At 36.1% G+C, this 13,416-nt stretch overlaps 3 protein-coding genes across 4 annotated transcripts; all 3 read right to left on the reverse strand.

Moving 5' to 3' along the window:
• Window positions 1–457: 457 nt before the first annotated feature.
• Window positions 458–3,995, reverse strand: LOC105966118 (auxin efflux carrier component 7). Of its 2 annotated transcripts, XM_012990669.2 has the most exons (6): window positions 2,404–3,995; window positions 2,040–2,289; window positions 1,842–1,927; window positions 1,496–1,653; window positions 1,128–1,204; window positions 458–1,028 (listed from the first exon to the last, which is right to left on the reverse strand). In XM_012990669.2, exons 1-6 carry the CDS (start codon window positions 3,695–3,697, stop codon window positions 962–964), a joined length of 1,932 nt encoding a protein of 643 aa, XP_012846123.2. In that variant the 5' UTR covers window positions 3,698–3,995; the 3' UTR covers window positions 458–961. The 2 variants fall into 2 exon arrangements, with proteins under 2 accessions (XP_012846123.2, XP_088674638.1); XM_088818512.1 differs by having other exon boundaries at window positions 2,040–3,988.
• Window positions 3,996–6,177: 2,182 nt separating this feature from the next.
• Window positions 6,178–7,857, reverse strand: HB17 (homeobox-leucine zipper protein 17). The gene is made up of 4 exons (XM_012990591.2): window positions 7,684–7,857; window positions 7,305–7,504; window positions 7,091–7,170; window positions 6,178–6,652 (listed from the first exon to the last, which is right to left on the reverse strand). The coding sequence occupies exons 1-4, from the start codon at window positions 7,775–7,777 to the stop codon at window positions 6,358–6,360; spliced, it is 669 nt and encodes a 222-aa protein (XP_012846045.2). The 5' UTR covers window positions 7,778–7,857; the 3' UTR covers window positions 6,178–6,357.
• A 1,286-nt stretch (window positions 7,858–9,143) lies between these two features.
• LOC105966189 (uncharacterized) lies at window positions 9,144–13,110 on the reverse strand. Its single transcript, XM_012990755.2, has 2 exons — window positions 12,807–13,110; window positions 9,144–11,085 (listed from the first exon to the last, which is right to left on the reverse strand). Exons 1-2 carry the CDS (start codon window positions 13,047–13,049, stop codon window positions 9,400–9,402), a joined length of 1,929 nt encoding a protein of 642 aa, XP_012846209.2. The 5' UTR covers window positions 13,050–13,110; the 3' UTR covers window positions 9,144–9,399.
• Window positions 13,111–13,416: the final 306 nt, after the last annotated feature.

Consider the following 13,416-nt stretch of genomic DNA (forward strand, 5'->3'; position numbering starts at 1 on the left):
TTTAATTTTCGAGTATAATTAAAATAAAAAAAAGAAAAAAAAAAAAAAAGGAAAAAAGATATGCCCCTTTTAGGGCACTAAGTGTACTAATCCTGTAAAAATGATGATGAAGAATAATAGTGGAAAAAAGATGCCTTTGTGACAAAGTTCACTGAATGAAAAGGATGTACGCACGTGCAAGTAAAATTTTCACACTTAGAAAAAGAAAGGTTTTGAATTGTTGATCCACCACCACCACACCTTCATCAATAAGTGCATCAATTGCCCTAAAACTATAAAGCAAAAGCAATCAAGATCCCCTTTTGATTTGTTTATCTTCCTCTCTTTTCAATAATTTAACGAAGGTTAGGCAGACGACCCTCGACCCGTATACAGAAATTCAACAATAAAATATCGTACAGACAGACAAGGTCCGAAAGTAACCTCTAGTTATAGTGAAAATGAACTAACATAACAATTACTAGAAAAACAAAGTCATTATCATTAAACATCCTATAGAGTAATTTACATCATCGAGTAATTAAACGACAAGCAAATGAACCAAAAATAAATCGAACAAAACCAACGATCAACACGACGAGCTAAGAACCGGAGAAAGCAAAAAAGGGAAATGAAAAAAAACTATTACGTTTTCCCCTTAAATTCAAGACGATCGAGATTAAGAGAATTAAAAATAAAATAAAATAAAATAAAATAAAAAAGATTAAAGCCTAATTAATTGGTTCTTCTACATGCGTAATGATTGTGAAGAAAATTGACTTATGTAATAATTTAAGCTACCCCTGTTTTCCTCTGTGATGTTCTTCCCCTCTCCACAATCTTATCTTCCTCCATGGATATCTTTTTTTGTGTTCTGCAATTTAGAGGCAACACCAAATTTCTACAAAAGAATTTGATGCAAAATTAAATTCCACCCTCCAACTTAAGCGACGTCTTCTCGAAACTTTGACGAGGAATCTTGTTACAATCCAAGAAGAATATAATAGACCAGAGTTATCGGTAGCGCAATCAACATTCCAAATATGACCCTGAAATTATATGTCATTACCAAAATAAAAATTAAATCTTTTTACTTAAATAAATTAAAGAAAATAAAAAATAAAGAAGAAATTGAGTTAATTAATTACCCGGTGCTAAGAATTGCTGGATGAACATTGTACTCTTTAGCAAACACAAATGGGACAATCCCTTGTGGAAGTGCGGCCTATTTCATTTAACAATATATATAAATGTCAGAGAACATTTCAATTTACAGCTCAAAACCTGTTTTATATTAGGCTACTGAATGCCAGCAAATGAAAATCAATCTAAGTTACATTATCCACTCAATTATCACACATGTGATTTGCTTTTGTTTGATCCATATATAATATTGTATAATTTCTGGGCTCTGGTCAAGGGTCAACATTTCAAGATCATGTAAGAATCTAATCAAGTTATATAAAAACAGTTGGTTTGATTAGTTAATTAAGAAGGAATTAAAAAAAATAATCACCTGGACAATAGCGACGTGGAGGAGGGTCCCACGAAGACCGACGGCAATGGAAGCTGCCGCCATAACTGCAGGGCCGGTGAGAAACCTCACGGCCATGGAAAAGGAGGCGACCGTGTTCCCACATGCGATTATCTTTGGTTGAAGTGCCATAAACAGACCTGTTGTCAATAATCAATTAAATTTAATCAGTCGAACCGTATCGTTTAATTTTAATTAATCCCAACCACCACCACCCCTTCAGTTTTAGGACCACATAGGAAAATTATTTTTTCAATAAAAAATATATTTTTCGACCCCTTGGCCCCCGCCCCCCGCCCCCCAAGAATTGATGGTCAAGACAGCTGACCTAAGCTGAACATGGCCATTCCAAGACCAGCATCAGAAAGTATAGAGATTGACTGCTCTATGATGCTAGGCATATGCACATGCCACCTGAAAAACAAATCCTTAATGAATCAACTTCATAATAAGCAGTTAATTGACTAAAAATGATTAATTAACTAATTGTGGTAATTAATTAAGTTCTTGATTAGGCTTTACTTACCTAAAGGAGACTAGAGACCAAATGAGGCCGATAAGGCTGGAGTAAGTGTTTGGGTTTCGGATAAGTTTTCGCCAAACCATGATCAAGATTAGGCGTGTCATCACACTTGTTGGCGGCATGTGTTTTCTAGCTCCGGCGGCCTCGGTGGCGGTGGAGCTCAACAGTCCGACGGGGCCTTCCTTTTCTTTCTCGTCATCTCCACCCCCGAAGCTGAAGTCTTCTCCGGCAAAGTTCCCGGTTTGCGGAACACCTTCATTAAAAATAGGGGGAAAAAGATATTGAGAAAATTCCCACACAAGCAAATAATCAAACACCTTGTGACCACAATAATTAAAAAAAATGTAGAAGAAATATATTTTATTACCTTTGGTGTCCCCGTTTTGAGGAAGATGATGATCATTAACAACCATCCTGATTTCCTTCGCTCCCTGATCAGACTTCCCGGAATTTTCGGGAGCACCGCCGAAATCCTGGCCACCGAACACGTGCAGACCGCCGCCGCCGCCGACTTCGGAAACCGGCGACGCGCTCGAGCTCCACACGAACATGTGAAGCTCCTTGGAGTCGTGATTTGCCTTGCCGCCCTGTTGCTGCTGGTGATGATTGTGGTGGTGGGTTTTCGCAGTTTTCGGCATAGCTGAAGCGATTTCAGGGTTTGGAGCGGGGTAAGAAGTGGGCGGCGCAGGCTGCGGCGGCGGGTAGTAACCGAATCTCGGCGAGTTCATCAGACCTCCCGGAGCGCAATTCTCTTCGAAATTCGACGGCCGCGGAGTTGGCCCTCTCGACGACTGCACCGAACACATATCAGCCACGTTGAAATTGGAGAGTCTGCCGGTATCGGAATTCCCGAAATTCGACAGTCTTCCTCCGAACCCCATCATGGAGTAGAAATCGGAGTGGTTAAAATTAGACGCCCTCGGGGTAGGGTTTCGGGAAGAGCTCAAGCTGTAAATCTCGGCTCCGGTCAAGTTCGACGGCCGGGGAGTTATTCCGGCGAAGGATCCGTGCCCTAAGGACCGCCTCGAGGCGTTGGATTTCCTCACGGTGACGTGGAGCTTCCCGTCGCGGCCGAGGGCGGCGTCCGCCTCGAGAAAATCCTGGCCGTCGAGCGAAACGACGTCGGATTCGACCTTGAAGGAGACAATCGAGGCGGCCGTCTCGGGGAACTGCTCCATAATCAGCATTTTGGCGCCGCGGTACTCGAACAGGAAGAGGAGGAGCGTGTACCAGATGATGCACTGCAGCACCACCACCTGGACCATGAGGCTGCCGGCGTACTCGCCGTACATGGCGATGAGCAGGGGGATCCCCATCACGAGCGTGTTCGGCAGAGTCGAGAGGGAGAAAATTGTAATCGACCACTCGAGGCTGCCGTTTTTGGTGAAATTGGCCCAGAATCCAAGCACCACGAGCATGATGATCTTCTGCAAGGTGTCGGCGGCGATGAATCGGAAGTTCATAGCGTAGATGTCGTTTTTGGAGATGAAGTGGAAAGAGAGAAGGGGAACGGCGAAAATGGCGACGAATCGATTGATGCCGGAGCACTGATCGGGGGTGAATATCTTCCACCACCGGACGGAGCCGTACGCCAGAAACATGGCCACGTAGAGGGGGACCACCGCAGTTAGCACAACGTACAGATCGTGCCAGCTTATCATTTTGTAATTTCTCGAATGAAGAAGACGAAGAAGAAGAAGGGCAAAATGGGAAAAGGAAAAAAAGTAGTTATGGAACTGGTACTGACTAAAGGTATATATATGTGTTCTTTGTTTCTGCTTAGCTGCTGGTACTGAGCAGCCCCCCTGCTGCAGCACTACTACCTCTGTACTTCGAACAAAGCAAAAGAGAGGAGAGAGAAACTGACTACTTTTAGAGAGAGAAAAAGGCGGAAGGCGATGAGAGAGAGAGATAGAGAGATAAGTGTAAATATAGAAGATTATGTATACATGTATGTGTGTGTATGTGTGTATATATATAGGGAAAAAGAGGCTATTTTTATGTTACATCCGGTGATTAGTACATCGGGTGATTTTTTACCGTTGATCGTGATTATTTTACCGTCGATTTACCTATATCAATATGGGTGTATATGTGTTTGTATGTATATGAATTGTAGAAATATATCCAGTAAATTTCACTCAGTTTAGCATAGAATAGACCGGGAAAAATTATCATGCCTTCTTGCTGAAAAGATATATACATATTCTAATATATTAACCTGCTTAATATATAATATAACAAAATATATGATTTCATTCATAGTTAATACTCGCGAGCTAGTTACTTGATTCGAGATTGTTCGCTCAAAGTTTGATAGGACGTGTTAATTTGTTAATGTAACGAATCAAGTATGAGTATATATTTCTGTTCGTTTAAACTAGCAAGTTCGACTCGAACTCGAGCTTCACTAGAAAAATATGTACAAAACGTAAAATTACTTGAGATTGATTGGTATACGCTTTTGATTATAAATTGATTGTCTAATCAAATACAAAACATATAATTGCTCGTTTTTATTTATGTTTACTTGTATTTAACTATGTAATATATTTTTCATTTAACTGATAATTATTGTAAAGATAAAAGAAAAGATATAAGTATCATAATCAGAGCGAAAGTAATTTCAAAACAAGAACAAATCTATTTTTGACATTTGTACTTTCTCTCTCATGACTTTCTCCTTCCTACTTATAATTTGTTGACTTAGGTTATGTTCCTCCAATATATTAGTATAAAAATAATTAAATAATTAATAAAATTTAGTTTTAGAGGATTAAATTAGTAATACACATGTATCGTCATCTAAACTAAGCATCATGCATATGCACCAAATTTTTAAAAAAAAAAAAAAAAATCCCTTCACATTATCACATACATGAATGATTGAGTGACACTATCATATGGTAGTAGAAAAGTTTAGACCCTTTTCTTTTATCTTTCTTTTATTTATTTATTTCTTTTATTTAAAATTTTTAAATATTTTTTTTGTGTGTGGTTTCCCTACCCACCACCATTATCCTCCTTTTTTTCATAGTCTTTACCTAAAATAATGTTATGTTTGGACCATAGCTAGAGATCCTTACAATTATAATTGTAAATATGAAAATTTATAAAGTTGATGGAGGGAATAATATCTCATGTGGATCAAAATTTCACATATATTTTTCGTTGAACATTAATATGTTTGGTGAGTCAAATATTTTTCTTTCTAATTACGATTTAGCATCCTCTATTTTCATTTGATGTCGTTTTGGCTATATTAGTATTTTAATTTCAAGCGCTGGTCGATCTACTTTCTCCATCTCAACTGCGCCAATAAATTAAGTATCAATTGACGCAGACACAATTAATTTGAATCAATTGGGTTGAGAAAGAAGGGAGAGAGAAAATTGATTTAATTTAGTTAATTTAACGTACGTTAGTTAAAAGGAAGATGAAGTGACTTAGCTCAAATTAAAAGTTTTTAAAATTATATGAATTATTATATTTTACATTGAAATGTTTTCATTACATATGTTATAGAAAACATTTGACAACTAAAACTCAAATAATTTGGTAGTTGTCCACATAAAGTAAAATATATATTCGAAATACAAAAAGGAAAATGATAAAAGTGAATTATCCAATATGGATGTTTCCAAATGTATTTTTTTTCTTGTACAATAATTTGGTAAATGCCATGTCGGCCCAATGCACTCTCTAATTGGTAACCACGTCACGTTACATGTCACATATGCTTTTACTTCAAACCTCAAACACCTAATTAATTAATTTTTCAAATATTTAGTGAAAATTAATTCTTTCGATTGTTGTAATTAATATCAAGTCAAATTATTTATTTATTTTTTCGATTGAAATTAGTTAATTACTTGAATTTATTATGGGCCTTTTTAAGAATGTATTAGACCCAAATTGCTAAAATGGGCCTAACCCATGCAAAAAGAAATTTTGGTATTAATCATATCGAATTAAGAATTCAAGATGAGTTTTGGCCCAATAAGTAATTTCATGGCCCAATTTAATCGAATTCGAGTCTGGTTTGATAACCAATCGAGTCACTCTCTAACGAGTTTTAATTGAGCCGAACACGAATTGAGCTGAAGTAACTTATTTTCTTCTACATATATATATATATATATTTTTTTTTTTTTTTTTTTTTTTTGTGTCTTATACATAGTTTGATTTAATTTTTCAGCATGCAATATAATACCTAATAATTTCATTGTTATTTTTAGTACTATTTAATTTATTTGCAAGGAAAATATAATAACTATATATATTACGATTGCCACATCATATAATTAATTAATAGCTAATACTAATTAAAACAAGCGGCGGCGGAGGGTTGTCTGGATTGAAGAACAAGCATTTTGGTGGCGGTGTCGACGTGGTTGTTGTTGGCGGTGGTGGTGGTGGTGGTGACACGCTGGCAATGAGGGCACATTGTGAGGGTGGAAGGTGGCGGCGGCAGGTGGCGGCAGTCGGGGTGGTGGCCGGCTTTCATGGACCTGAGCTCCTCCACCTCATTCTGTAGCTTCTTGTTTTGTTCTGTTAGTGAACCAAACCACCTTTTCAAGTACTCACACTCCATTTCTGTTTGCTTCAGCTTGCTCCTACATATTTATTAATATTATATTTAGATATATATTATACATAATAATAATTTAATTGGCATAAATGGAATTAAATGAATCTACTTTAATTGTTAGGGGACATCATTAAATAATATATATTATCTGCCATGCAGAATTATATATTGATCACTTGACAAATAATATATAACTTGGAAAATAATATACTAATGTAATTATTATTAGTCCAATTATCAACATATTGAACTTGATAAAAAAAAAAAAAAAAAAGTAAATAAATTTGAATTTACCAATATGTCTGGGAATATGCTATTGTTCACGGTTTAACTAATAATATAATCTTTAATTCTTCCATTAATTATTCTTGATTAATTATAACAATTAGGTCAATCATAACTTCAAGTACTAGCTCATAACCCTAATTAAAAAAAAAAAAAATTAGATGAATAATTAAAATACCTTGCCCTCCGGTTTTGAAACCACACCTCCACTTGCCTCGCCTTCAGATGTAACTTCTGTGCTAATATCTCCTTCTGTTTCTGCATCTTACAATTAAATTTTCATATAATATTAATAACCACTAATTTTAATTATATTTCTCTTTGTAAATATTACATGATTTATTAATGATTACTAGTGTTTATATTAATTAATATCGTACGTACGTACGTACAGGGTTTAAGGTGTGGTTTTGTTGTCTGAAGCTTTCTTCAAGAAGACGAGACTGTTCTTTCGTTAGTCGAAGCTTCTTTCTCGGGGCCGGGCCCTTGTTCGGGCTTTCGTCTTCTTCTTCTTCCTCCTCCATGCATTCTCTTTGTGATAAGGGAATTAGATTTACGTCCATTACTTTCATTCTACTCCCACCACTTTCCCCTACACATATATATATATATATATATATATATATATATATATATATATTCATTATTATAAAATATTTATACAAAATTCAAAAATAAAACAATATTGTTAGAACTTAGAACTACTAATATACAACCTTTAGTAATTTTTGCATAAATTCAAAAAAAAAAAAAATGAATCACTAGATATACCCGAAGAGGGAAGAGAAGATGGAGAAGAAGAAAATCCCGGCATGGCGATTGTTAAATCCAAACAAGATGATGAATTATTTGGAAAATTCTCCATCAAATTATTTGCTAGGAAAATAAAAATAATTTGAAAGAAGAAGACCAAGAAATTAATTAAATCGTTCACTCTATGTTTGTCCAGACAAGGAAATAGTTGTGGGGTAGCTATATATATATATATATATATATATATATATATATATATATATATATATATATATTGTGTGTGTGTGTGTGTGAAAAGAGAGAAGGAAAATGGTGTAGAAGGTGAAATTTGCAAAAGAGTCAAAAACCAAATAAAGGGGTTTGTTGAAAACTTCAAATAGAATAGTCTCAATAGAGATAATTACGTATAGATAGTGTGACCAATAAATTTTCAAGAATTTGAAAATTCTTTTTCTTTCCTTTTTTTTTTTTTTTTTCTTTTTATAATTGTTCTCCCTCCTAGGAGAGTTATTATATTATTACTTATTGATGAGAAGCAGGTGGGACTATGGTCGTCAAGTCAGAGTTGACCCTTCTGATGCAAGCCACGTGTCATGAACTGTAATTCATTGGTTGGAGCCTTGTTTCAAATGACTCAAGTTCGACAAAATCAAAGCAAGCCACCCGGAGATAAATTCTCTTGTCAACGATCTTTAGGTCGAGTTTGTCACACATGATTAGCCTAGTATAGTTTTCAATTTACATCTCTCATATGATTTGCAAGCTATTATACAAAATTGTAAGTTTATCCAGTGCACCTATATAAAATATGTATCTTTTAATTTCCTTCGTTACTTAAAAAAAATATATATATATATATATATGTATATTTTAATTTCCTATGGAAAATCCAACATATAAACGAATGAATTATCAATTCTTGGGTGAAATAATTATTAGAAAGATATTCATCCCCAAAATAGGGGTGCAAATCTATTTCCCCAATAAAGATCGTGCAAAATGTTTTGTCCACATTTGGTATTAATTAATGAATTATCTAACTATGTAAATTAAATTACTATTATAAAAAAGAAAAAAGAAAAATGGGGAAAGCACATGCGCGCACGAGGGGACATAATTAAGTATTATGCGCCATTAAAGCAGGCAATCAATGATGATTATGTTGGAGTACGACACACAGAAACATGCCAATGTGGGACCCACTTTGTTCATCTGTTGGGGTGCAAGTGGGGCCCACTTGTCTTCTTCAGTTACTGGTACTGAGTTTGACAGTGGTCCATCATGTAATTCGTGCGTGTTATTAATCTTCCATTTTCATTTTTCATTTTTCATTTTTCCTTTTTATTAGTTTTCTCAAATTTCCTGTTTCTTCATGAACCTTGTTTCACTATGAATATATAATAATAATAATAAATATTAATAATTATCATCATTATATCAGTAATTATTGGAATTTAATTAGTTGGGAATCAACAGAACCATCTAAGAAAATTAATTTCCCCTGCAAATTTAAATAATTCAGCATTTACCTGCAACATAAAATTTCAAAGCAGGTCCATCATTCAGTGTTCTTCAGGATAATCTTAACCTAGCAATTAAATTTAATAAAAAAAAATAATCTAATGAATTTAACCTACATATCAAATGAGGGGGAAAAAACATACCTCAAAATTCATACTAAATTCACATACCTGCTTATCTTAAGTTATCGGTGTTAGTTAGCTAGCGTGGGACCTACCTACCCGGCCTTCCGCGCTTCGGCCGCTGACACTTGGACTTACTCGGAGTAGCTGAGGTGTCGGTCTCGGATGACTTCATCTCGTTTTTAGCAGTAATACGTGTTGTCAGTCTTCGAAGATGCCGATTTTTTGGTTGCTCCTCCATTTCCTCCTCCTCGGAATTACTACTTAATAACACCTCATCGGGTTTGACGAGGCGAATTCTTAGACTCCTCCGTAGTTTCTTCCTTTGAGGTTCATCTTCGTTCGATAGGTGTAACTTTGGCTCATTCGAAGTAAGATTTAATTTCGAAGAATCTATTTTTGCATTTGGCTCGATTAGAGGCTCCGTTTGTAGAGGACAGCATTTCTCTGGCTTGAGGGAAGTCATAGTCACTGGTTTAGGTTCAGAAGAACTCATACTCCAACGCCTTAATTGTCTTCTTGTACGAGTCGATCCCGATAATATTTCTTCAGCAGAGGATGCTAGTTCCATATTTCTTGACCCTGAATGGGGTAAATTCTCAACTCCAATCGATTCAAAACCAGGAGGCTTTTGTGGGCTTGAAAATTTGGGTTTATTGTGTTCCGATTGTTCAGATTCCTGCTTCTCTTGTGTAGGTACAGCCTGGGGTTCGGGTTTCATATTCTCAATGGGGTCCGTTTCTTGCTGATGTGCAGCTCGAGTATCAGGTTTCATAATTTCTTCTTGATGTGGTGCGGGTTCCATAATCTCGGATTGGCCCGTTTCTTGCTGTTGTGCAGTCTGAGTATCGGGTTTCATAATTTGAGATGGGCCCGTTTCTGGCTGATGTGCAACCTGAGTATCGGGTTTCATAATTTGAGATGGGCCGGTTTCTTGCTGCTGTTGAATCTGAGTATCAGGTTTCATAATCTCAAGAGGGCCCGTTTCTTGCTGATGTGCAGCCCGAGTATCGGGTGTCATAATCTCAATGGGGCCCGTTTCTTGCTGATGTGCAGCCAGAGTATCGGGTTTCATAATCTCAAATTGGCCCATTTCTTGCTCATCTGCAGCCAGAGTATCCGGTTTCATAATCTCAAATGGGCCCGTTTCTTGTTGATGTTCAACCTGAGTAACGGGTTTCATAATCTCAATGGGGCCCGTTTCTTGCTGCTGCAAACTCACCTCCTCCGAGTGCTTCATCTCATCTGATGCAGCTACGCCTGGAATTTCAGTGGGTAAAAAGCTAGGATTGCCACAAATACCGCCTTCTTCATCAACAGAAGATAGTGATTTCTTTGTTTCATCCTCTTTGACTTGCTTGTCTTCACTGTGTTGTACTACATTTTCAGTCAGTTCTTGTACTTTCTCATCAGATTCTTGATTTGTTTTGGTTCGTTCGACTTTTGCACTCTTCTGTTGGTTTCTTTTCTTGATCAATTGCTTCTTACGCTGCCTTTGTTTCTCTCTCTCCCAATCCCACCTCCATTTAGTCCTCCACCGCTTCTTCTTCACTTTTGCCCTCGAATTCAGACCGTGATTTTTTTCACCAGCAAGCATGTATCTATTTTGACGAGTCACGGCAATTTCACCAGATTCACAAAGCCTTTGTAGATGATGTTTCAGTAACATAGAGTGGGCCCATGGCAAATTCTCGTATTCTTTCTCAAGAAACTGCGAAATAGAGTCCTCACTGGAGCCCTGTTTCTCACTCAACTCCCGAAGAGCCTTTTCTATCATCTGAAAAGTAATACGAAAGACAATGCATTCCAAAAAAAATCAATACACTACTAAATTAACAAGCTTATGCACAGAAATTACGAGCCAATTCGGTTTATAAACAAACGTTGTAAGGAAAAATGTAAATCTGGACAAAACCTACTCAAGCATACAAGAAAAGTTGCTCCCAACCTTTTAACATGAAGATTTAATACAATCCCAAATATAGAAATGGATGGAACAGATCAAAGGGTTTTATTAAATTCAAAGTCAAGCAAATATATCTTCAAATTGTAGAGGTAACAAGTTCCTTAGCTTGTGCATAGCCATAAACAGTGTATTTTCAAATCAATCACTCATGTATACATCCATGTTTGAATCTATACTGTCACATATCCTCGAGAATAGAGGCAAAAACAGAAGTATCTAAACAAGGATGAGGTTAAGCATTCGATACGATATATCTCCGGTGACTAAATTCAAATGAAATACAGTACATAATGCTATAACTTATAAGAAAGTTAATAGGAGTGAATTAGCATTTTGCGTTCAAGCTTAAGGAAATATTAAATTGTTAGCAGTAGTTTCTGTAATATGAACATAAAAGGGAAAATTAGTTTCTGGAATATACGTACAACATTTTGCCCATCATATCAACCCTTACGAAAACAAGATTTTGCGTTAAAAAATGCTTATAAAGATTAAATGCATCGATATGTAACAGGAAATTTCTTGCAAAAAGATCAATATCGATCAATGGGGTCAAGTTGAATTTAATGCTCCAAACTCAACCATTTATGGAAGAACACAAAAAAAATAAATGTAATTTAAAGGTTACGAGATGCTAATATTAATCTTTAATATCAGAAAACACTGAATGAAGTTGATATTTCGGTGACCCCTCAGTCAGATTCCATGTTGATTCTAAATTTCTCATCACTATTCTCTTTTCTCTTTTGGAAATTTATAATTGCCAAGTGTTCTCAAACAAAATATTGACATCGACTGGCTAGGAATTAGAGTATCGAGATAAACAAGAAAATCGCTCTATGTTTTTCAATACAGATAAAAGTTCCCAATTTCTTCAATGGAGAGCAGCAACAGATTCCACAACAAAAGAATCAAACGGATATCACTTTTTAAATTGGCAAAAAAATGAATTAGTCCCAATTTTGTCAAAACTTGTTCCAACGAAGCAGAATTTTAATATGTTCTGTTGCACTCATCCAGTTAATTTAATACTAACATCGTGATGAATTAGCGGCATTAGATGATGCAAGAAAAGGAAATTAAAAAAAACTTCAAAATCAATCAAACAACCAGATCGGAGTACATGTACGGAACTACCAGTAACACAATAACCTTCAACGAAGCTAGAGCAAGGACCACTTGAGAATGAAGTAAATAATCGAGTACGCTCGAGAGTTAACCCGCCATTTTGATTCTATTGCATAAGTCTCTCGACCTCGACATCCAACGGTCAATTTCCGAGAAATATATAGACACATATCCGATAAATATGAACATGCATAAACAAATACAGCATACTAAGCACATCCCATAATCAAACACTAACTGAACAAATTAACAACTCATACCCAGCATAATTTTCTTATAAAACAATTGAAGTGTGCATTCATCTGACATGCCCATTAAATCAAACAGGTTGCACGCATGCATCATTTGAAAACAAAACACAAAGCGCTGGATAAATACATCAAAAAAAAAAAAGAGATGATTACCGCATAATAAGGTGGATGGTCAGGGGTTTTGTACTGAGAACCGAACTGATTCAAACGGTCTACGAGAAGGGTTCTGAACGCCGGAGGTAAGGGCGGCGCGTTTGGGTGAGTTTCCGCGAGTTTGAAAATAACTCGCTGAAACTTTTCCATGGCTTTCCTCTGAGAATTTTGCTCGACGTGATTTGTGGGGTTTGAGAGAAGGGTTTCGCTGTGTGGGTTTTGTTGTGGAGTGCGGCACTCCATTTTTTTTGAAGGCAAAAAAAGATTTGGTTATTTGGGGCATATGAATGCAGTAGTACAGTTGTACTTATATTTTGGTTTGAGATTTTGTGGGGGTGTTTGAGAAAAAAAAGTTTAGGAAAGGGACTGATTTGCAATTTTCAGCTACATTATTGATACTTTGAGTCCTTTCACCCACTCGGTTGGTAGACCGACCAAACATAATCGAATCGAAAATTCGGTACGCGTTAAATACTGAATCGAAAGTTCAAGTTCCGTTAGATACTCATTTAAGTATTTCTTGAAATTTTGGTATTCGATACGGTATTCAGTGTTTGATCAAATTACATTCTTGATTGTTTTTGGGGCTGTGCTTTAAGCTTAAACATGA

Source organism: Erythranthe guttata, chromosome 5, assembly GCF_056151865.1.
Source record: "Erythranthe guttata isolate IM_541 chromosome 5, IM_541, whole genome shotgun sequence".
In the NCBI taxonomy this organism is placed as follows: domain Eukaryota; kingdom Viridiplantae; phylum Streptophyta; class Magnoliopsida; order Lamiales; family Phrymaceae; genus Erythranthe; species Erythranthe guttata.

Coding starts and splice junctions, on each gene's coding strand:
- LOC105966118 (XM_088818512.1), bottom strand. CDS start 3,697: ATGATAAGCTGGCACGATCTGTACGTTGTGCTAACTGCGGTGGTCCCC. Junction 1,654..1,841: donor AATGGCCATGTTCAGCTTAG/GTCAGCTGTCTT, acceptor TATTGACAACAG/GTCTGTTTATGGCACTTCAA. Junction 1,029..1,127: donor CCAGCAATTCTTAGCACCGG/GTAATTAATTAA, acceptor ATATAATTTCAG/GGTCATATTTGGAATGTTGA.
- HB17 (XM_012990591.2), bottom strand. CDS start 7,777: ATGGAGAATTTTCCAAATAATTCATCATCTTGTTTGGATTTAACAATC. Junction 7,505..7,683: donor ATCTTCTCTTCCCTCTTCGG/GTATATCTAGTG, acceptor ATATATGTGTAG/GGGAAAGTGGTGGGAGTAGA. Junction 6,653..7,090: donor TTTCAAAACCGGAGGGCAAG/GTATTTTAATTA, acceptor ATAAATATGTAG/GAGCAAGCTGAAGCAAACAG.
- LOC105966189 (XM_012990755.2), bottom strand. CDS start 13,049: ATGGAGTGCCGCACTCCACAACAAAACCCACACAGCGAAACCCTTCTC. Junction 11,086..12,806: donor ACCATCCACCTTATTATGCG/GTAATCATCTCT, acceptor ATTACTTTTCAG/ATGATAGAAAAGGCTCTTCG.